A 24,788-nucleotide genomic window follows, 5' to 3' on the forward strand; every position below is an offset into this window, starting at 1 on the left:
TGTTTCGATGAAGTGGCCTTTCATCCTATTTGATCTCTTCTTCCAACCATAACATCGAATCTTACAGCACAGAAGGAGGTCATTCATCCCATCGTGCCTGCTCTTTGAAAGAAATATCCAATTAGTCCTCTCCCCACTCTTTCCCCATAGCCCTGTGTTTCTTTCCTTTTCAAGAAATTCAAGAAAGCAGTGCTGAGGGAGTGCTGCACTGTCGGAGGTGCCGTCTTTTGGATGAGACGTTAAACCGAGGGCCCGTCTGCTCTCTCAGGTGGACATCAAAGATCCCATGGCACTATTTCGAAGACAAGCAGGGGAGTTATCCCTGGTGTTCTGGCCAATATTTATCCCTCAATCAACGTAACAAAAAAGAGAGATTATCTGGTCATGATCACATAGCTGTTTGTGGGAGCTTGCTGTGCACAGTTGGTTGCCGCGTTTCCAACATTACAACAGTGACTACACTTCAAAAGTACTTCATTGGCTGTAAAGCGCTTTAGGGATGTCCTGTGCTTGTGAAAGGTGCTATATAAATGCAAAGCTCATTTCTTATATATCCAAGTACCTTTTACTACCAGTTACTACTGAACCTGCTTCCACCATCCATTCAGGCAGGGCATTCTATATCGTAATTCGCTGCATAAAACAATTCCCTAGTTAGTTTTCAAACATTCACCTGAACAGACAGAACCAAATTTAATGCCTCGTCGAACGGATGGCAGTGAAGTGACATCCTGGATTATGAGCTCAAGTTTTAGGGCTAGATTTTCTGTTTTCTGCAACCCCTGTTAGCGTCCCGGAGGGGCATGGTTTACGGGCAGGTGGCCAGGTTGCAGCACTGCCCGGGAGTGTTGAGCCGGTGTGGAACGCCACCGGGTTCGACTACGCTTCGATTCTGAATTGATGCTGAACCTCTAGTGCGCCCTAGTGGGACTACCTGGAAAACCAGGAGGTCAGAGCTGTCCCGGTGAGTGCAGTAAGTAATGAATGAGGCAAGTGTGATTGTTTTGTTTATTTTTGCGATTTATCTAATGTGTGATCACGGTATTGCGAATGTCTTTTGTGCCAATGTTTTTTTCTTCGAGCAAGCCTATCTTAGCGCGCTCAGAGGCTGGCTCTTTAGTTGGGGATTTTCAGTTGGTCAGCCGGCCTAGCGCCCTCAGGGAGGTGTGCAACACTCTCACGGCCCAGCTGATGAATTTTGTGGCCGAGGACACAAACCATTTCACGGGCGTAAGCTTTACCACCCTGCTTCCATGACCAGAACCGAAAATCCAGCCCCTAGTGTGGACCAGGAATTTAACAAGGGCAGCCCGAGAAATTCTTTACCTGTGAATCTTCCCTGTGTGCCAGAATTTGGCATCTGCTCTCCACTTGCCATGGTCACTTCGCTCCAATCAAGAATCCAGAATCCAGTACCGTGGAGATCATGGGTGTGAATCCATAGCTCACCACCATGTACTGGAACTTTTTTATTGCGCAAGATGTTTGCAAAAGCAGATGACATTTTAGTCATGCAATATTGCACATCACTGTCAATATACATACAAAAACATTTGTGTTGTTGTATTTAGAGTCACACAGCACACTGACAATCTCCTCATCCCGAGCTCACTGCAGTCAGATTCCTGTGGCTGCACAATCCTGGAGCACAGAGTCAAAGGTCAAACTATTCTCGACCCATTATCCCTCAAAAACCATGGAACATGTTGCTTTTTCAGCCAACAGTGTGAGCAACGTTAAACGGAATCTTTATGCATAATAAACAATTCCAATGCAGAGAAAGTACTTTATAAACTCGATACTACCAAATAGAAAGGCGTTAAGTTAAATTCACAGAATTGCTACAATCGCTTGTGTGCTGTACACTATCTCGAATATTTTACCCCATGTATACGATCACTGGCAGACCCTCAAAATTAGGAACAGTTTTAACAACTGCTGGCATTGGTTAACAGAGGATAAACGAATAGCCAAGGCTATACATTGCAGGAGCAAGCATCCCTTTCCAAACATTGCCGGTTTCACAGTGCCTGTGCCGTCCCCAGACAGTTTCAGTGTGTTACCCACATGCTCCCTCACCCTCAGACAGTTACACACTGTGCCATGCATTCCCTCACATTCCAAGCACGGATGAATCTCCGGACTGGCACGTTACAGGTGGTCTACAAAACACTGCTTCAGTCCTGGAGGGGTCAGCAGTCTACTTCCATGAAAAATCTCAGCGATCTCAATCGCATGCATGGAAATTTCTGGGAAGCACATGCCTGTCATTCTCTGTACACTCTTATTTAATAAAACAACAAACGGGCAATGCTTCAGCTTTAATTTGAGATGACTCAGGCTACCATTACCATGGAAACAAGGCCCCTTGCTGAGCATGCTGAATGAACGCCTCCAGAAATGCCACATGCATCATTCAAATAAAACTTTTAACCTTTCTCGGTACCAGCTTCGGAGCACAGACCTGTAATAACTATGATAACGCATGAGCAGCCAACCATTTTTTTAAAGTTACATAAAAGGTACCCATCAGCACTGCGCTGAGAGCTAATTAAAGTTTGATAATTAAAATGTAGAATTAAATAATCAGTGAACTCTGCAAACTTTAATCTACACTCAAGCACATGTAATGACAATCAGTCCTTGCAATACACGCAAAATGTTATCCAGCTCATCACTGGAATCAAAGCCCCTTCGGAATAACTATTCAGAGTATATAAAAGCAGAAAACATCGGGAATCACCAGGATTGGACAAGGAAGGAAGCCAGTTTTGACAGAGGGTGCATGCCTGAAAAAGGAACTTGTCTTTTCCGATAGTGACAGGCCTTCTGAAATTAAATAGAATATAAAGCACAGAAACCGACCATTTGGCCCAACTGGTCCATGCCATCGTTTACAAGAATCCTCCTGCCCCACTTCATCTCACCCTATCAGCACATCCTTCGAATCCTTTCTCCCTCTTGTGTTTATCTAGCTTCCCCTTAAATGCATCTTTGCCTCAACTATCCCTGTGGTGGTGAGTTCCACATTCTAACCACTCTCAGGGTAAAGTAGAATGCACAGTGGAATATACAAAAAAGACAACATTTACCAAGGTTCACAATCCAAAAAAATGAAGCAAATGGAGAGCATCAGTCTGCAATGTTTCCAAGGAGATTTCTCCAGGCTGCTGATTCAGGGAGGAGGGGATGGGTTGTGCTAACTTGGTTTCCTTAAGGTAGTTCTGCACCGAAAGAGATTAGAGAGACCGTAAGACTCTACCGGCAGTCAGATATTCTCAAGTGGCTGCACACGACTTCCTGCAACAAAGCAGCTCCAAGAGTTGGTCTCTCTCTCCCTCTGCACACCAGCCCCCCCCTTACAAGACCCGGTCCCCTCCCCCCACTACAGGGGCTGGAACCCTCCTCCCTCTCTCTCTCTCCCCCGCCCCACCCCTATCTCTCACAGGGGTTGGTCTCTTTCCTCCCCCCCGCCCACCCCCTCCCCCATTCCAGGGTCTGGTCTCCCCACACCCGCCATAATATTCGCAGAGTTAGCGGCGAGCAGAACAAATTATCTTTGGTTTGGCACTTGGCCGCCTTTCCCCTGACATTGTGAAATACTTGCAATCGTTCATTTTCAAAAAGAAAGGCAGACATGATATCCATAAAAGTAAACTCCACATGAAATGAGCCCGATATGCAGTACTTTGTACAATAATTAGGTCACACCTCGCCATCCATAATAAATACTGAAGGCACAAAACAACACCAATGGCTGAATGGTCATGCTGGTGCGTGGTAGTCAGTCTTCACATGCAGCAATGCTTTACACTTGGTACGGGGTCCTTTTAAGTCACATTTACATGGCAATCAGGCTTTGGCTTCTTAAGGTGATCTAAGGATTTAGTTGTGCTGTTCGCTCATTGCTTCCACAGCACGAGTCTGTGTGCTATGCCAATCGTACAGTGCAACTCTGCCAATTTTGCAGTGATACCCACTTTGCCACTGGTAGCAAGGCTGATTCAAAAACGTGGTCTTGTAGCCGTGGCTGCAGCCTTGGCGTCACGCGGTTGTTGGAGCCCAACAATCAGCGCCCTGTACAAACGTTCCCAGCACACACGCGTTGGATTGGTGTCTTCCTCCACTTGGCGGTGATGTGAGTGGCCAAGAAACCACAGCTAACACTCACATCGCTGTTAAAAATGCTGTCAGCACCAGTGATTGTTGCGGTATAGCATACACTTAAAAGTTGTGTTTTGTTCTAAGCACTGATATAGTGCAGGGTGAGTAGCACAGAACTGCTCTTGACTTTGCCCTATAGAAAATTCCAAAATTCAGCTATAATCAGATGCACAGCTAAGGTGGAGTCTTTGATGTTTGGAGGGGCGGGGCGGGGGGGGGCGGGGGTGAAGATGCAAATCATGTATGCCTCTTACAATTACCTCTTAGTAGCTCAAAACAAGTTTCTCAACCCTTCCTGAATGGGAGGTGGTGCAACATGGTGAAGTTTATGCGTACCGTGGTGTCAGAAACCACTCTTTCAGCAAGGAAAGCGAGGCACCAAGCGACCTAAAAACTGTTGGGGAATTTCGTTTCGCTGAAGTGACCTGCGTTTCTTACCTGAGGGTATCTGCGCTTAATGGAGTTCAAAGCTCCCTCGGGAAGCTTGGCTAGTTCAGAGTCTCTCACTGCATGGACCGTGGTGGCAGACGGCTGACGAGTCAGGGCTTCTACCTGTGAGAAGATAAACAGGAACCATTAGGAATAAACTTTACCCTGACCTATAACCTTTGACACTCGCCTGTAGCGGCAGCTTCAGGGAGTGAAGCAGAGTGCTGTTGTGTCAGTGGTCACATTATAGTGCAGTGTCTAAACCTGTAATATTTAATTATTCTCAAATCTCAACATGGTGTGGACAATCTTGCACTGCACGATTACAAGAGTTAGGCCACTCTGGGCAAGTTGAGTTATGAACATAGGCGTTTGGTAACTCTTCGCAGAGCTTCGACACGGCAAGCGAGCCCCAGGTGGGCAGAGGAAACGCTTCAAGGACACCCTCAAGGCATCCTTAAAAAAGTGCAACATCCCCTCCGACACCTGGGAATCCCTGCCCAACACCGCTCAAAATGGAGGAGAAGCATCTGGGAAGGCGTCTAACACCTCGAGTCTCTTCGCCAGGAGCACGCGAAAGCCAAGCGCAAACAGCGGAAGGAGCACACAACAACCCAAGCACCCCACCCACCCATTCCTTCAACCACCGTCAGCCCCACCTGTGACAGAGACTGTAGGTCCCGCATTGGACCTTCAGTCACCTGAGGACTCATGTTCAGTGTGGAAACAAGTCATCTTCGACTCCGAGGGACTGCCTAAGAAGTAGATGGTGACTATGGAGTGGTTTGAATCCAGCCCAGACTAATGGGATAAACGTCTCCTCTTTCTGCTGGCTGTAAGAGTTCCTAAGTGAAATGAGATTGCTGCAAATTCAAGTCAATTTGCTAGTGAGTGCCACTCCACAGCAAAGGACTGCCCATAATTCATTAATCAGCAGTCTTACTCAGAGAGGTTAAGGATTACTGGTTTGGGAAACAAACAGGTCACACAGGTGCATATTGTGCAGGAAGAGTGTAATGTATATACCTGTGAGGATGCTCACAGGTTTGTAGAACTGTTGCATTGTGAGTGGCTTAGACAGTCACATGATGTTCACAAGACTCAATAAAATCCCAGTCAGTTGAGTCTAGGTCATCCACGAAGAGGTATGCAGTTGTGAGCCTAGTGGATGAACTGGTAATGTGTAGTGTGATTGTTAAACCTTTGTTAATAAACCAACTAGTTCTTAATAGCAATGTGTTGCATTGAATTATTAAGCAAACAACAAAGAGTACATAAGAACATAAGAATTAGGAACAGGAGTAGGCCATCTAGCCTCTCGAGCCTGCTCCGCCATTCAACAAGATCATGGCTGACCTGGCCGTAGACTCAGCTCTACTTACCTGCCCGCTCCCCATAACCCTTAATTCCCTTATTGGTTAAAAATCTATCTATCTGTGATTTGAATACATTCAATGAGCTAGCCTCAACTGCTTCCCTAGGCAGAGAATTCCACAGATTCACAACCCTCGGAGAAGAAATTCCTTCTCAACTCGGTTTTAAATTGGCTCCCCCGTATTTTGAGGCTGTGCCCCCTAGTTCTCGTCTCCCCGACCAGTGGAAACAACCTCTCTGCCTCTATCTTGTCTATCCCTTTCATTATTTTAAATGTTTCTATAAGATCACCCCTCATCCTTCTGAACTCCAACAAGTAAAGATCCAGTCTACTCAATCTATCATCATAAGGTAACCCCCTCATCTCCGGAATCAGCCTAGTGAATCGTCTCTGTACCCCCTCCAAAGCTAGTATATCCTTCCTTAAGTAAGGTGACCAAAACTGCACGTAGTACTCCAGGTGCGGCCTCACCAATACCCTGTACAGTTGCAGCAGGACCTCCCTGCTTTTGTACTCCATCCCTCTCGCAATGAAGGCCAACATTCCATTCGCCTTCCTGATTACCTGCTGCACCTGCAAACTAACTTTTTGGGATTCATGCACAAGGACCCCCAGGTCCCTCTGCACCGCAGTATGTTGTAATTTCTCCCCATTCAAATAATATTCCCTTTTACTGTTTTTTTTTCCAAGGTGGATGAGCTCACATTTTCCGACATTGTATTCCATCTGCCAAACCTTAGCCCATTCGCTTAACATATCTAAATCTCTTTGCGGCCTCTCTGTGTCCTCTACACAACCCGCTTTTCCACTAATCTTTGTGTCATCTGCAAATTTTGTTACACTACACTCTGTCCCCTCTTCCAGGTCATCTATGTATATTGTAAACAGTTGTGGTCCCAGCACCGATCCCTGTGGCACACCATTAACCACCGATTTCCAACCCGAAATGGACCCATTTATCCCGACTCTCTGCTTTCTGTTAGCCAGCCATTTCTCGATCCATGCTAATACATTTCCTCTGACTCCGCGTACCTTTATCTTCTGCAGTAACCTTTTGTGTGGCACCTTATCGAATGCCTTTTGGAAATCTAAATACACCACATCCATCGGTACACCTCTATCTATCATGCTCGTTATATCCTCAAAGAATTCCAGTAAATTAGTTGAACATGATTTCCCCTTCATGAATCCATGTTGCATCTGCTTGATTGCACTATTCCTATCTAGATGTCCCGCTATTTCTTCCTTAATGATAGCTTCAAACATTTTCCCCACTACAGAGGTTAAACTCACCGGCCTATAGTTACCTGCCTTTTGTCTGCCCCTTTTTTAAACAGAGGTGTTACATTAGTTGCTTTCCAATCCGATGGTACCTCCCCAGAGTCCAGAGAATTTTGATAGATTATAACGACTGCATCTGCTATAACTTCTGCCATCTCTTTTAATACCCTGGGATGCATTTCATCAGGACCAGGAGACTTGTCTACCTTGAGATCCATTAGTCTGTCCAGCACTACCCCCCTCGAGATAGTGATTATCTCAAGGTCCTCCCTTCCCACATTCCTATGACCAGCAATTTTTGGCATGGTTTTTGTGTCTTCCACTGTGAAGACCGAAGCAAAATAATTGTTTAAGGTCTCAACAATTTCCACATTTCCCATTATTAAATCCCCCTTCTCATCTTCTAAGGGACCAACATTTACTTCAGTCTTTTCCATTTTATATATCGGTCTCCAGTCATCCTGGTTCAACCTTGCCACTGGATAAAGGCCTAGCTCTGTGTGGTGGCTGATGTGCAACGGTCACCACATGTTTTTTTTTTTAAAAAATCCACGCACAGGCATCTTCCACCCGCTCAATTGGAGTTCAGGACTGGAACATCGGGTCCTTCATTGAAACATCTGTGAACTCGTGTGGAAGCAAGTCATCCTTGTTCGAGGGACCGCCGATGATGATGATGATGATGAGCCTAGAGTAGGAAACCAGTTCCCCAGCGGCCCCCTCCTCATGCCCAATTCGGGGTCAACAGTTTCGGTCACGTATTTAAGGAAGGATATACTTGCATTGGAGGCTGTTCAGAGAAGGTTCACTAGGTTGATTCCTGAGATGAGGAGGTTGACTTATGAAGATAGGTTGAGCCTACACTCATTGGAGTTCAGAAGAATGAGAGGTGATCTTATTGAAACATATAAGATAGTGAAGGGGCTCGACAAGGTGGATGCAGAGAGGATATTTCCACTCGGGGAAACTAAAACTCGGGGACATAGTCTCAGAATAAGGGGCCGCCCATTTAAACCTGAGATGAGGAGGAATTTCATCTCTGAGGGTTGTAAATCTGTGGCATTCTCTGCCCCAGAGAGCTGTGGAGGCTGGGTCATTGAATATATTCAAGGCGGAGATAGGCAGATTTTTGAGCGATAAGGGAATAAAGGGTTATGGGGAGTGGGCAGCTAAGTGGAGCTGAGTCCATGATCAGGTCAGCCATGATCTTATTAAATGGCGGAGCAGGCTCGAGGGGTCAAATGGCCTACTCCTGCTCCTATTTCTTATGTAATGCTACAGTGAGCTGACTCAGTGCAAGCAGGGAATTGAGCCTGGAGCCTTTTGGGTGAAGGTAATCCTAAATGGTGCCTTTACCTTTTGGCCAGCTTCCCTATCTGCCCTTCAATATTTTCACTAAGTGGCTGCTGAGGTAGAAGAAAAACGCAATAGGAAATACCCATTCGACCTATTGAGCTTGTTGCCCCCAATAATCGCATGCAATTTCCTGCATCGTCGACCATAATCGGCCTGACATAATCTCCTGCGAGAAACTTGTACAAAGTTTCCACCTCACCCACAAAGCTACTGGTGTGAAACCTTCGAGTGTTCAGTAATGTTACAGCCACTGAGACTCGGCCCTACATAGTCACTTTGCTTTCCACTGATGACAATTTAAGAGAAGATTTAGAAAACATAGAAACATAGAAACATAGAAAATAGGTGCAGGAGTAGGCCATTCGGCCCTTCGAGCCTGCACCGCCATTCAATGAGTTCATGGCTGAACATCCATCGGTACACCTCTATCCACCATGCTCGTTATATCCTCAAAGAATTCCAGTAAATTAGTTACACATGATTTCCCTTTCATGAATCCATGTTGCGTCTGCTTGATTGCACTATTCCTATCTAGATGTCCTGCTATTTCTTCCTTAATGATAGCTTCAAGCATTTTCCCCACTACAGATGTTAAACTAACTGGCCTATAGTTACCTGCCTTTTGTCTGCCCCCTTTTTTAAACAGAGGTGTTACATTAGCTGCTTTCCAATCCGATGGTACCTCCCCAGAGTCCAGAGAATTTTGGTAGATTATAACGAATGCATCTGCTATAACTTCCGCCATCTCTTTTAATACCCTGGGATGCATTTCATCAGGACCAGGGGACTTGTCTACCTTGAGTCCCATTAGCCTGTCCAGCACTACCCCCCTAGTGATAGTGATTGTCTCAAGGTCCTCCCTTCCCACATTCCCGTGACCAGCAATTTCTGGCATGGTTTTCGTGTCTTCCACTGTGAAGACTGAAGCAAAATAATTGTTTAAGGTCTCAGTCATTTCCACATTTCCCATTATTAAATCCCCCATCTCATCTTCGAAGGGACCAACATTTACTTTAGTCACTCTTTTCCGTTTTATATATCGTTAAAAGCTTTTACTATCGGTTTTTATGTTTTGCGCAAGTTTACTTTCGTAATCTATCTTTCCTTTCTTTATTGCTTTCTTAGTCATTCTTGGCTGTCGTTTAAAATTTTCCCAATCTTCTAGTTTCCCACTAACCTTGGCCACCTTATACACATTGCTTTTGAATTTGATACTCTCCTTTATTTCCTTGGTTATCCACGGCTGGTTTTCCCTTCTCTTACCGCCCTTCTTTTTCACTGGAATATATTTTTGTTGAGCACTATGAAAGAGCTCCTTAAAAGTCCTCCACTGTTCCTCAATTGTGCCACCGTTTAGTCTGTGTTCCCAATCTACTTTAGCCAACTCTGCCCTCATCCCACTGTAGACCCCTTTGTTTAAGCATAGTACGCTCGTTTGAGACACTACTTCCTCACCATCAATCTGTATAACAAATTCAACCATACTATGATCACTCATTCAGAGAGGATCTTTTACTAGGAGATCGTTTATTATTCCTGTCTCATTACACAGGACCAGATCTAAGATAGCTTGCTCCCTTGTAGGTTCTGTAACATACTGTTCTAAGAAACAATCCCATATGCATTCTATGAATTCCTCCTCAAGGCTACCCTGTGCGATTTGATTTGGCCAATCGATATGTAGGTTAAAATCCCCCATGATTACTGCCGTTCCTTTTTCACATACCTCCATTATTCTCCTGATTATTGTCCGCCCCACCGTGAAGTTATTATTTAGGGGCTTATAAACTACACCCACCAGTGACTTTTTCCCCTTACTATCTCTAATCTCCACCAACAATGATTCAACATTTTGTTTATTAGAGCCAATAACGTCTCTCACAACTGCCCTGATATCATCCTTCATTAACAGAGCTACCCCACCTCCCTTCCCCTCTTGTCTATCTTTCCGAATTGTCAGATACCCCTGTATGTTTAATTCCCAGTCTTGGCCACCCTGCAACCACGTTTCAGTAATGGCCACCAAATCATACCCATTTGTAATGATTTGTGCCGGCAACTCATTTACTTTGTTTCGAATGCTGCGTGCGTTTAGGTAAAGTGTTTTAATACTAGTTTTTAAACCATGATTTTTAGTTTTGACCCCTCCTGCAGCCCCTTTATATTCATACATATTGTCCCTTCCTATCACCTTGTGGTTTACACTTAGCCCAGTGCTACTCTGCTCTGTTGCCTCCTGCCTTTTGCATTCTTTCTTGGGGTTCTGTTCATCTGAGCTCTCACCCACCCTAACTAGCTCAAAGCCCTCTCCTGGGTTCCCATCCCCCTGCCAAGCTAGTTTAAAGCACTCACAACCGTACTATCAAAACCACCCGCAAGAACATTGGTCCCGTCTCTGTTGAGGTGCAACCTGTCCGACTTGTACAGGTCCCACCTACCCCAGAAGTGGTCCCAATTGTTCAGGAAACTAAAGCCCTCCCTCCTACACCAATGGGAGAGTGGAGAGCACCAGTTCCAACTGTCACAGGACAGAGAGAGTGGAGAGCACCAGTTCCAACTGTCACAGGACGGGAAAGTGGAGAGCACCAGTTCCAACTGTCACAGAATGGGAGAGTGGAGAGCACCAGTTCAAATTGTCACAGGACGGGAGAGTGAGGGAGTTTTAGTCTACATCTAGCTGTGCTGCAGCTGACCTGGGAGTACTTGATAATAAAAGGTTCAAATTCCTCAACACTAATATCCCTCACAACAAAGACCACCAAACAAAACTCATTGGAGATGAGCAGTAAAAAGTCTGTGGTGACAGGGCAACAACATACATTTTTATATTGCTCCGATGTACCGAGTGATGTCTCAAAGCACTTGACAGAATGGAGAGAAAAAGCCAAGCGGAGAGGTGGGGGGGAACACCAAAGAGAGATTTTTGAATAGTTTTGAAAGTACTGAAGAAGCTGATCAATATGCGATTAGTTCATGTGCCATCCTCATATAGTGAGTTGCCAATTTTAGCCACGGTAGGGAGGTGGCAGTACCTTCTTACTTTACCAGTTTGGAGGAGGGGGGTGTGGTGTATGTAGCACACAAATCACTGACTCCACACGGTCTGGTGTTAGTCTAACTGCTGTGACCTTCGTCCTTTATTGTTCAGCTCCAGAGTGCCTCTCAGGTGTGGTGGTCAGCCTTATATAGTCCTTGTTACAGGTACTACCAGGGTTTCCCACCACAGCGCTCTCTGTGGTGCAGCTTAGTACTTACAATACATTTAAGGTACTGGGACGATACACACATCATTACATAACATCACCTCACCCCCCCCCCACCACCTGGACGCAGGACAACGATACGCGCATCATTACATAACATCACACTTGTCCAACGGAAGGCAGGCGGGCATAGACAGTGCGTTAGTATGGTACATTTTATCTGGTACATTATCTGGTTATTGACTGGTAGTGGAACCTTGATTTCCTTGTTAGCCGTTATCATTAATTGTACTTCATCCATTATTTTACACAAATAAAGTGGCCATTCAGCATTAAAAAAAGTAATTCTTATTATAAATTCACTATCTCACATTAACATAGCTCATTTTAGACTCGCTCTGCCAAACAGAAGTCCTTTGTGGGGACCACCAATTTGTAAGGCCCTTTTAAGACTCCCAGGTGCATTTCCTCTTTAAGGCGCCATCTTTGATGCAGGAGGATTCCACGAGGCTTCTCTTTGGGCGCCGCCATCTTTGATGCTCTGCAGCTCCGACACGATGCCGCCGCCATCGTCGATGCCGCCGCCGCAGTCTCCGCTGCCACCTGACTTGCCGCTCTCCTTCGGTTTCAACTGGTCACGAATGAGTTCAGTCAGCTCCTCGTATGACTTGTCCCTGGCGCTCCCAGGTGCCAGCAAATCCCTGACGAGACAGTAAACCTCATCTCCACAACTGGAGAGCAATATCGCCTTACGCTTATCTCTCATTGCGTATGTGTCCTCCGTCAGGTCATTTGCTGTGAAGTAGTACTCGAGCCTTTCCGTAAAGCCCTCCCAATCATTGCTCACGGTAAAATCCTTTAGCGAGCCCAGAGTAGCCATGGTTGTGTGGAGTTCGTCCGCTTCCTCGTTGCCAATGTGGTGTATGTAGCACACAAATCACTGACTCCACACGGTCTGGTGTAAGTCTAACTGCTGTGACCTTCGTCCTTTATTGTTCAGCTCCAGAGTGCCTCCCAGGTGTGGTGGTCAGCCTTATATAGTCCTTGTTACAGGTACTACCAGGGTTTCCCACCGCAGCGCCCTCTGTGGTGTGGCATAGTACTTACAATACATTTAAGGTACTGGGACGATACACACATCATTACATAACAGGGGGCGTGAAATGAAAGAGAGAAATATGCATTAATGACCCGATGGGGCAACTCATGCACCTACTACTGGTGGACCACATAGTGGGAGAGGTCAGGAACTAGCTCATCGGCTTGGCTTTTTGACCAAGGAGGAGAGATGAGGCCATGAGGTCATTAGATCGCCATTGAAACAGTGAGAGAGAAGTCGAAAGGTACAAAGGATTCAGAGATCTTTAGATTATGTGCAATCACCCAGTCACGGGTTCCCGACAAGAGGCAAAACACCAAAAGCTCCGAATTGACTATGTAGATGGCAACTGGACCACTGGCATTTACAAAAACACTGGAAAATGTGCAGAAATGAGCAAGTTGTAAGAGGTTGGGGGTGGTGGGGGGGGGGGGGGTGGTGCGGAGGAGGGGTGGGTAAGGGTCGAGCGGAGCTGTGGGGATAGATTCAAAAGGCTCAATTTCTACGGCCTACAGAGGAGACGATTCTTGAACTGTGCACCCCTCAATCTGCTCATTAGGCTTTGAATCCAGTCACCACATTTCTTCAACACGACATGTTGTAGCCACTGAACTTGACCAACAAGCTCTGCAAAGGCTTCAGCTGTCACACCAAAATCTTCCCACAGTACAGAAACTAACACAACCAGGCCACAGATGTCCTTGGACAACAGTTTATCAATAGCCCTACACTGAATGACTCCACACAATTAGGTGGAATGAAGATTTTGCCATTTTCTGCCTGAAGCAACCCACAGCCCCACATCAACAGTATAGTCGCAGTTTTTATAGCCAAAGGTCTATGTAGCTTGCAGGAAAATAGCTGTCAAGTAAAATTAAAAAGCGGAGGGTAAGCAAACTGCAACTAGTGAGCAGCATTCACAAATCATCATAGGCATTCCGTCGAAACGAGGATGACTTGCTTCCACACCAAGAAAAAGGATGAGTTCACAGGTGTTTCGAATGAAGAACCTGAACTACATTCTCAAAGGTGGAAGATGCCTGTGCGTGAATTTTTTAAACGTATGGTGACTGTTGCACACCAGTGGCAAGGATTATCCAAGACAACTGGAAACCTGCTCTGCTGCACAGACCTAGTGTGCACATATCGCAGTGTGGGCTGGCCCGTGCTGCCCCCAGGCACAACCACAAGCTGCTGCAGGAGGTGTTTTTGGGAAATCCTTTCAAAGTATATAAACATATACATTCAAAAATCACAATAAACTTCAACAAAATCCCGTTTTACAAAAGGTGGTGTTGGCATATGGTTTCAGCACCATTTGTTAACACAGCATTAATGCTTCGGTCAAATGTTTTAGCAAACCAAAAAATGACTCCATTCCCTCACTGCTGTGTACCACTGCAGTAACCCAGAGGGCGAGTTTCTTGCTCCCAGGCTTTTGTTATTAGTACACTTACTTCTGTGCGCATGGGAGGATAGAGGGAGGAAGGAAGGGAGAGAGAGAGGGAGGGAGGGAGGGAGGAAGGGAGAGAGGGAGGGAGGAAGGAAGGGAGAGAGAGGGGGAGGAAGGGAGAGAGGGAGGGAGGGAGGAAGGGAGAGAGGGAGGGAGGAAGGAAGGGAGGGAGGAAGGAAGGGAGAGAGGGAGGGAGGAAGGAAGGGAGAGAGGGAGGGAGGAAGGAAGGGAGAGAGGGAGGGAGGAAGGAAGGGAGAGAGGGAGGGAGGAAGGAAGGGAGAGAGGGAGGGAGGAAGGAAGGGAGAGAGGGAGGGAGGAAGGAAGGGAGAGAGGGAGGGAGGAAGGAAGGGAGAGAGGGAGGGAGGAAGGAAGGGAGAGAGGGAGGGAGGAAGGAAGGGAGAGAGGGAGGGAGGAAGGAAGGGAGAGAGGGAGGGAGGAAGGAAGGGAGAGAGGGAGGGAGGAAGGAAGGGAGAGAGGGAGGGAGGAAGGAAGGGAGAGAGGGAGGGAGGAAGGAAGGGAGAGAGGGAGGGAGGAAGGAAGGGAGAGAGGGAGGGAGGAAGGAAGGGAGAGAGGGAGGGAGGAAGGAAGGGAGAGAGGGAGGAAGGAAGGGAGAGGGAGGAAGGAAGGAAGGGAGAGAGGGAGGAAGGAAGGGAGAGAGGGAGGAAGGAAGGGAGAGAGGGAGGGAGGGAGAGTGCACATGGACCTCCAATACCCTCTTTCCTACTTGCTTGGCCCCTTCATGTATCTCTTTCTTTAGCTCAGTATCCATTTTTGTCTGATTACATTTTTGTGACATGCCTTGGGATGTTTTTCGACATTAAAAGCTCGATATAAATGCAAGTTGTCCTCCATTCCTTACATCCAAATCTCCATTTCTTGGGCTTCTCTGCTTTCAACCTCCTTCACTTCTTGCCTCTGTTTTTCCTTGCATCCTCCGTATTAATTATCATCTCAATCTCCTACCCTTACTTTCCAAACAACAGTAGTGGGCGGTGGGGCAACTCAGCTCTAACAGAATATTCTCACTGCAAGAGACAAATTAATTTCAGACCATGTGGGAGAATGGGATTGCTCCCTTTCCCCATCTCTACCAGGACAAAGCAGATACATTAAGTATCTGAGATGGGGGTAGGGATCTCACAAACAGCAATGAGATGAACAGCCAGTTAATCTATTTGCAGTGCTACCGCTTAGGAATATGGCAACAAGAGGTCGTCATTTGACCCACTGAGCTGCAGCACCATTCTGTTTGCCATCGTTATTTTTGCACTGCCAATACACCATTCTTTCTCCTCAATACCATTTCTTTACAAGTGCATTTCTCGCTCTTTAAAACACTTCAACTGATTCTGCATCCATCACTTTCTGGGGCAGGGAATTCCACATTCCCACAATCTTTGGTGAAGATTTGTTTTCCTGGATTCACTATATATCCGGTCAATTCCCTTCAATATTTTACACATTTCAATCAGTTCATCCCACAACATCCTCACCTCTAACGAGTAAAAAAAAAAAAACCCATGCTATCCAGCTTCTCATAATAACTCAGTCCTTTCATTCCAGGTATCCTCCTGGCGAATTGTCACTGGTCCTTCTCCAAAATTAAGGTAGGCAAAATTGAAGTTCTCCAAATGAGATCTAACCAGTGTTCTGTATCACTCCAGTTGCACTTCTCTGTGATTTCACATTTTATATCTCATGACAAAAACAGGATGCTGAGCTTTGATCCCTCCTTTTGCACCTGCAAGCAAACCTTGTGTGTAGCGGGACCTCTAAATCCCTCTGTTCATCTACACTCTAGTGCCTCTAATGCAATTAATCCCATCTGCCATTCTTACTTATATATTACATCACACTTTGGTACTTTCAACTTCATCTGCTAGCATTCTGCCCACTCAATTAATCTATATCCTTTTTGCAACTTCAAGCTCTACTCATTATTCAGTATGCCTATTAGTTTAGTATGATCTGCAAACGCGGATAGATTGTCGTCTATTATATATATTGAATGACCTTGGCTTGGGAATAGAGGGGACTATATAAATATCTTCTTGACAGTCACTATCTCAAGGGAAGGTGGGCCAAAAATACTCCATCTTGCATTGCATTATCTTGCTGGTGTGAAATTGTTAGCATTTTTTTTTACTCAGAACAATTTCTCTGGGGAAGCAGTAGGTAAAAGTCAATGACAGTTCTGGATCAAATTCTCTTGGATGAAGGATTGCCGGCAGCCTACATCCTGACTTGCTTTCTCCTGGGGAACCATGTGTTTTACTCTGAGCGGTCACCTCGTTTCTAGTAGTACAACCAATGAAGTATTTAAATGTAGTCACTGTTGTAATGTAGGAAATACCGCAACCAATGTACGCAAGGTCCCACAAATAGTAATGTGATAATGACCAGATAATCTATATTAGTGACGCTGTTTGAGGGATAAATATTGGCCAGGAAGACGGGGCTTTGGTTTAACGTCTCATCCAAAAGACAGCATCTCCGTCAGTGCAGCGCTCCCACCATACTGCACTGGAGTGTCGACGTAGATTTTGTGCTCTGGAATGGGACTTGAACCTACGACCTTCCGACTCTGAAGAGTGTTGGCTGTCTAAATGGAGAGCAATGTTATCCTGGGCTTAAGGGGTTGATTGCATCGACAACCCCGGATTAAACCATGCTGTAGAAGTTTTTGAATCACTTTCTCATAGCATTATCAAGCGCTAAAGATACTGGTCGTCACTGGGGTAAGAGGACATCAGACGTTCAGGCTATCAGTGTTTAGAAGCTCCTATGCAAACTACAAGCATTTAACAGATTACACAACAGCCATTCATACATCAATCGCTTTTCAATTACAGGTATTTGATTATCTAATGAGGGACAACCTGTTGAGAGATGGCTTTTCCTCAGGAGAACGGGTGGTCCGAAATGATAGGTTGCACTGATTTTTATAAAGCTCCTGATGGTGACAACTTAAGACGACTGTTATGCGTATGCAGATCAGGGAGGCAAATGTACTAACCAGCACATAGATTAAGAGTGAAATAACAGGTCAAGTATAAAAAAAGGAATTGATTTATTGAATGTTTTAAAGATAACAGCAGACCTTCAACCCAACAAGGGAGCAGATACAGTTATCAGCAACAGACCAGAAATGATTAGCATCCTGGTAGGAAGGGACCAACTTGGGAATAGTGACCATAACATAATTCAATTCATTATTGGGCTTGAAGAGCAGAAAGTCAAATTCACAAACCATGGCTTTGGACTTCAATTAAACTAACTTTGAAGGAAAGAAGGAGGAATTGCTAACCATAGGGTAAAATTGTCAAATGGTAAATCTACAAACAATGGAGCCTATTTTGAAGAAGGGAATTAGTGGATTACAAAATATATACATCTGAAAAGGAAAGGGAACTAATATTAAAGAAAAGTAGGCTTGAAATATAATGACAAGACTAAGAGGATTATAGAAAACAATAAATGGAGACCAAGAAAATAATTAGAGCAAAGACTATGAAAAATTCAGAGGTAAAGGTTTCTACAAGCACATCAAGAAAAAAGTGGCTAAGGAAGAGGAGGGCCTATCAAAATAGACAAGTATAAAAATAGCATAGGATAACAAGACAGATTTTTAAATTAATATTTTGCTTCAGTCTTCACAATGGAAAAGGAGAATACAACACCATATGTACAGGCAGTTTAGAGATTAGCAAAAGGGAAAATTCTACAGGGATATGCAAACAGAAAAATATTAATAGCTATATCAAATGGGATTGAAGCCAGACAAACCATCAAGCCTGAATTGTTTCTACCTTAGGGTATTAAAAGATATGGACAAGGAAATTATGGATGCATCGGTTACAGGTTTCCAGACAGTGGGGGATCTGGGGATAGTTCTGAAGATTGGAAGGTAGCAAACCCAATTAACTACAGGCTAGTAAATCAAATGTCAGTAATGGGAAAATTGTTAGAATACATTATGAGGGACAGAAGAAACAAGCACTGAGTAGAGTGAATGAGCAGGGCTTTGAAAAGATAAAGTCAAGTCTAACTAACCTAATCGAGTACCTTGATAAAGTCAGAGATGAAGAGAGGAGGATGAATGGATGCCACACAGTGATTTTCAGATGGCATTTGACAAGGATTTGCATTATAAATTGCTAGCTAAAATGAAGGCTCTTGGAATTGGAGACAATTTCAGAACGCTGAATAGGAAAGCATACAATCATAGAATAATACAGCACAGGAGGCCGCCATTTGGCCTACTGTGCCTGTGCCGGCTCTTTGAAAGTGCTATCCAATTAGTCCCACTCACCCACTCTTGCCTCATAGCTCTGCAATTTTTTTTCCTTTTCAAGTATTTATCAAATTCACTTTTAAAAGTTATTACTGAAATCTGCTTCCACCACCCTTTCAGGCAGTGCATTCCAATTCAGAACAATCTGCTGCATAAATTGTGTTTCCACTCATGTTGCCTCTGGTTCTTTTGTAAATGACCTCAAGTCTGTGAACTCTGGTTACTGATACTTCCACCACCAGAAACAGTTTCTCCTTAGTTACTCTTATCAAAACAATTCAAGATTTTGAACATCTCTATCAAATCTCCCCTTAACCTTCTCTGCTATAAGGAGAACAACCCTCGTTTCTCTAGTCTCTCCATGCAACTGAAGTCGTTCATCCTTGGTACCATTCTAGTAAATCTCCTCTGCACTCTCTATTAATCCGCGACATCCTTCCTAAAATGTGATGCTCAGAATTGGATAGAATACTCCAGCTGGGGCCGAACTAGTTTTTAAAAAAATTAGATGTAGCATAACTTCCTTGCTTTTGTACTCTATGCTTCTATTTATAAAGCCAAGCACCCCATATGCCTTTTAACTGCCTTCTGAATTTGTACTGCCACCTTCAAAGACGTGTGTACATCCCCAGGTCTCTCTGTTCCTGCATCCCCTTTTAAATTGTGCCATTTATTTTATATTGCCTCTCCTCATTCTTCCTACAAAATGAATTACTTCACACTTCTCTGCGTTAAGTTTTACTGACCATTTGTCTGAACATTTCACCAGTTTGTGTATGTCCTCCTGAAGTCTGTTATTATCCTCCTCAATGTTTACTACATTTCTGAGTTTCATGCCATCTGCAAATTTACAAATGATGCCCTGCATGCCCAAATCCAGGTCATTAAGATATTTGAAAAAGAGCAATAGTCCCAACGCCAACCCCTGGGAGACATGACTGCACACTTGCCTCCAGTCTGATAAACAACCGTTCACAACTCTCTGCTTTCTGTCCATTAGCCAATTTTGCATCCATGCAGCCACTGTCCTTCAATCCCATGGACTTCAATTTTGCTAACAAATCTATTATGTGGTACTTGATCAAATACCTTTTGAAAGTCCATATACACAACATTAAACACACTATCCCTTTCCATTACTTCATAAAAGAACTCAATCAAATTAGTCAAACACAATTTGTCTTTAAACAACTCCATGCTGGCTTTCATTTATTAACCCATATTTTTCCAACTGCCAAATAATTTTGTCCCATATTAATTGGGAGGTAGGAGGTAGAGTTGGGGGAAAAAAAGGACATTCTTGAGCATGCGAGTTCTCCCAGTGTCCTGGTCAATATCTATCCCTCAAGCAACATCACTAAAAAAAACCCTAGATTATCTGGTTATCACACAGCTGTTTGTGGGATCGTGCTGTGCGCATATTGGCTGCCGTGTTTCCTACAGTATAAGTGAGTACACTTCAAAATGTACATTGGTTGTAAAGCATTTGGGACATTGAGGACATGAAAGGCGCTATATAAATTGCAAGTTCCTTCTTTCTTTCTTTGATTTGTTGGGCAGTGACGAGTGGTGTCCCCCAGGATCAATGCTGAGATATAGAAAGTGAGCAGATGATGTCACCTGACCTGGGACTGGAAGTGCCAGCACTAACCAGGCCCAGCCACATTCAGCCACCTGTGCTATTTCAATGGTGTGGATATGGAGGTGCTTAAGCTACTTCTCCCAAGTCTCTACAGGCTACAGCAAACCTCAGATTAGATACAAGTAGCACTCAATACTGTGACAGGAATACTACCTTCCTACCAGTTAGATCCATTTAGAATCAATTACAACAGAGAAGCTTTCCAGCCAAGCTGCTACGGTGGCATATGACAGGTGGGCTCTCACAAGAGGGATCTTAAATGACAGGTTCCATTATATTCCCACCAGCACTTTGCATCCTCTCCTGTTCCATAGCTCAGTCCCATGCAGTTTGCATTTAGATCTCTCCTTTTTGCCTGTATGATGTCGTCCTTTATTAATACTCTCCCACTCCTTTCCTATTTTCCCCATTTTGATTTATTAGCTCCCAATCTTGCCTGGGCTTTAAAATTCTCATCATTGTTTTCAAATCCCTCCGGGGCCTCACCCGTCCCCATCTCTGTAACCTCCTCCAGCCCTGCAACACACTAAGATATTTGCGCTCCTCTAATTCTGTCCTCTTGAGCATCCCTGATTATAATCACTCAACCATTGGTGGCCATGCCTTCTGGTGCCAAGGCTCCAAGCTCTGGAATTCCTTCCCTAAACCTCTCTTTCCTCCTTTAAATCACTCCTTAAAACCTACTTCTCTAACCAGGCGTTTTGTCATGTGCCCTATGTGACTCATGTCAAATTTTGTTTTTAAATGCTCCTGTGAAGCACCTTGGTAGTTTACTACAATAAAGGCGCTATATATTCAAGTTGTTGTTGGGCTGCAGCCAGGTCTTTATAATGCTACCACATCATGCGCTCGTTCCTCACGTATTGGTCCTCTTGCTTCTGTTAACACCCCGTCTCTCTTGAATCTCTCAGTCAGCCATGGCTCAGTGGGTAGCATCCTTGCCTCTGAGTCAGAAGGTTGTGGGTTCAAGTCCCACTCCAGGGAATTGAGCACAAAAATCTAGGCTGACACTCCAGTGCAGTGCTGAGGGAGTGCTGCACTGCCGGAGGTGTCGTCTTTCGGATGAGACATTAAACTGAGGCCCCGCCTGCTCTCAGGTGGACGGAAAAGATCCCTTGGCACTATTTCAAAGAAGAGCAGGGGAGTTATCCCGGGTTTCCTGGCCAATATTTATCCTTCAATTAGCATTACAAAAACAGGGTATATGGTCATTATCACATTGCTGTTTGTGGGAGCTCTGTGTGCACAAATTGGCTGCCACATTACAACAGTGGCTACATTGGCTGTAAAGCGCTTGGAGATGTCTGGCATCATATAAATGCAAGTCTTTTTTTCTTTCATTCTTAACTTCTGCTTAACTTCCTCTAGCCCAACAGGAAATTAATGCAGAATTGCAAATGGAAAAATAAATAAAGCAAAGGTCATACACCAGTCTGGGTAATGCGTGCTTTATAGTCATGGCACTTTCACCAATAACACCACTCTCAGCATCAAACCAGCCAGGGAATGATGATCCTATCATGGTCATTTCCATTCAAATAAATCCCAATATATTAATGTAATAGACTGAACTGGCACTGAAAATACCATAGCCATCTAGATACTATGCGTAAAAGTCTTGCATCTTTTGTACATCTATCACACTTCAACAACAACTTGTATTTATATAGCTGCTTTAACAGTGAAACGTCCCAAGGTTCCCACAGGAGTATTACAAGACAAAAACATTTGACACTGAACCCATAAGTAGAAATTAGCGCAGGTGACCAAAAGCTTGGTCAAAGAGGTAGATTTTAAGGAGCGCCTTGAAGGAGGCGGAGTGGTTTAGGCAGGGAGTTCCAGAGCTAGGGGCCTAGGCAACAGTGTTTCAATTTATAACGGATGTAAAACAATCTCAAAATGAAAGAGGTTCCGTAAATTAGTGCTGGGCTCTTCTGACCTGGATGCAGAAATTGACACGCAATCTTCAAAGACCAGACACCAAACAATCAAGTTCTGACCTCACCTTGTGTTTACTTAACAATTAGACTTTGTGGACTTAAAGGAGGCACCATAGCAGCAGAATATTGCACTGTATAACACTGCCGTACTTACATACACTTCATCATCCTGATCAGTGCCGCAGGTGGAGTAACAATGGCTTAGTCAATAAATGGATCACAGTGTTGTGCTGAACCACAGACAGGGTGGCAGCAGATGGAGCATTGCAATTGGCCCCAGCGCTCTTGGGCTATAGAAGGTTATTAGCTCCCAATGGCTGATTGTCCTTTTAGTGATCCCAGCTGAAACGGCAGGAATGGTGTCAGTTGTGAAGCATCCCATGGTTGGTTAGCCCACCAGGACTCACCGTCTAGATTCAGACAAGGAATAGCCGCACGAGCTCGATACTGGGGGGCTTGTTTGCTGCTCCTCCTCCTCCTTACCTGAAGGGAATGACTCTTGCTAGGCTCGAGTATGACAAGCACCAGGTGCCCTCTGCTACCTTCCCCATGTGGCCAGTCTTCATGCGTCAGCTATCGGTCGCACGGACAGGAACCTTTCCTTCATAGGATGCATCACAGCTGACTCTGGATCCTGTTCTCAGCCGCTATCCACACAGAGCACTAGATCTTGACCTCGAAGGGGAATTAGATTTAAAGTAATTGGTAGAAGGTTTAGAGGGGATTTGAGGGGAAATGTTTTCACCCAGAGGGTGGTGGGGGTATGGAACTCACTGCCTGAAAGGGTGGTAGAGGCAGAAACCCTCACCACTTTTAAAAACTACTTGGATATGCACTTCAAGTGCCATAACCTACAAGGCTACAGAACAAGAGCTGAAAAGTGGGATTAGGCTGGATAGCTGTTGGCCGGTGCAGACATGATGGGCCAAAATGGGCTCCTTCCGTGCTGTAAATTTTGTATAATTCTATGATTCCCTAATCCTGTTATGCTGAAGCCCATTGTAGTATCCACTATGGCCAGCCCAGATCATATCTGCTAACCCAACACAGGCCAGGGATGGAACCTGGAACCTGCTGTTCTGCATGGTTCACGACCACACCAAGCAACTGCTGAGTTACTGGGGAGCTCCAAATCATTTTCAGTGTGGAGATAGTCAAGTTGCTCATTAACAGCTATTTAGTTGATGATAGGAATCAACTTATGACGTATGGAACCTAGGTTAAAGCTACATTTTTAATGGAGTCAAATTTAAATAACTAAAAAATCACATGTCTGAAAATGATCAGAACAGTAAACATCCTTACAGGTGATCTGTGGTTGCTAGGAGACGACAGCATCAACGATCCCTTAGCAATTACTCAATCAGCTGCTGACGAGGACTCGGTCTAAAAATACCAGCTCAACTGTAACCGAGCTCAGGGGAGCACGCAGCTCATTGTTCACTGGTTAAATGCCACAGGTTGTTGTGGAAGGTAAGCTGACTTTATCGGTGCTATTTCCCCAAAGTATTTTAAGTAGAGTGCCTTCATACAGACTCGGACTTCATTCTGGCTTACAGCAATAATAGAGTGCCTGCACAGAAGGCAGCAAGTGAATCTGTCCCTCCGTGTAACATTTATCTCAAACTTTTAAATCAGGATTATCCATTTATTCGGAGTTCAAATGAAATGTCATCAACATGAAATATTAACCCTGTTCCTCTATCCACAGATGTTGCCCGACCTGCTGAGCAGTTTCTGTTTTTATTGTCCATTTATTTCTTCCCTTATATGGTATAAGTTTTTTTAAAATCCAGGCCTGACGACATATACGGACATTGTGTAAAATTCGGTCATTTCCACTTTCATCAAAATGTTGATGGTCCTCATCAATCTACATGTAAATTGTCTAACTAGCGTGGGTAGAAAATAGTTACGGAGCAAAATAAAATACATCAAGGAGTGCAGAGCATTGGTATAATGTCCTTTCATCTCTGGAGCCTGGGTTCAAACCAAGACTGATGGGAGGAAAGCTTCTTCTCCTTGATGGTTTAAAGTGAGCACAATTTGGGCAAAACACAGTTAAAGCATTAAATGAGAGCCTTGCTCAGATTGGTGTAAGAAATGGAAAGACGCAATGATACAATGTGGGCAACTTTTCTGAGGCTGAAGTTGGCATTCTGTTGTGACAGACCTGTGCTGTTCCTGACCCAGGAATGCTTGTTGGAGCAGTGTAGAAGGTGCTTTACCCTCCATCTAAGCTGTGCTGCATCTGATCTGGGACTTCTTGATTCACACAACGGGGCAGAGTGGAAAACTGTGTCATTACCTTCCTCCGGAACTCTGCTTGCAAGTCAATCAGCTTTAGAGAAAAAAAAAACAGTCATCTATAATGGAGCTCTTGGAAAGAGGCAGTCCATTAATCTGCGGTGGTTCAATGCTACAATTCATTCTTTAGCACAAGGTGACTTTATCAGCACCAGCTCCCTGTTAATAAACTGTACGAGATAAGCCCCTGCAGTAAGCTGGGGAAATGATCATCCTCCTGGAAATATAGTGAGAAAAAGGAGCCC

General features: G+C 44.6%; 1 protein-coding gene across 5 annotated transcripts in view; it reads right to left on the reverse strand.

Moving 5' to 3' along the window:
• The window catches only part of pnpla7b (patatin-like phospholipase domain containing 7b), a 354,575-nt gene that overhangs the window by 188,751 nt on the left and 141,036 nt on the right, over positions 1-24,788 (reverse strand). For all 5 annotated transcript variants that reach the window (XM_070862864.1, XM_070862865.1, XM_070862863.1 and 2 more), the window contains one exon: positions 4,603-4,716. In XM_070862864.1, the coding sequence (XP_070718965.1) occupies positions 4,603-4,716 (114 nt within the window). The remainder of the gene's footprint in view (positions 1-4,602; positions 4,717-24,788) is intronic.

This window comes from Pristiophorus japonicus, chromosome 20, assembly GCF_044704955.1.
Source record: "Pristiophorus japonicus isolate sPriJap1 chromosome 20, sPriJap1.hap1, whole genome shotgun sequence".
Lineage (NCBI taxonomy): Eukaryota > Metazoa > Chordata > Chondrichthyes > Pristiophoridae > Pristiophorus > Pristiophorus japonicus.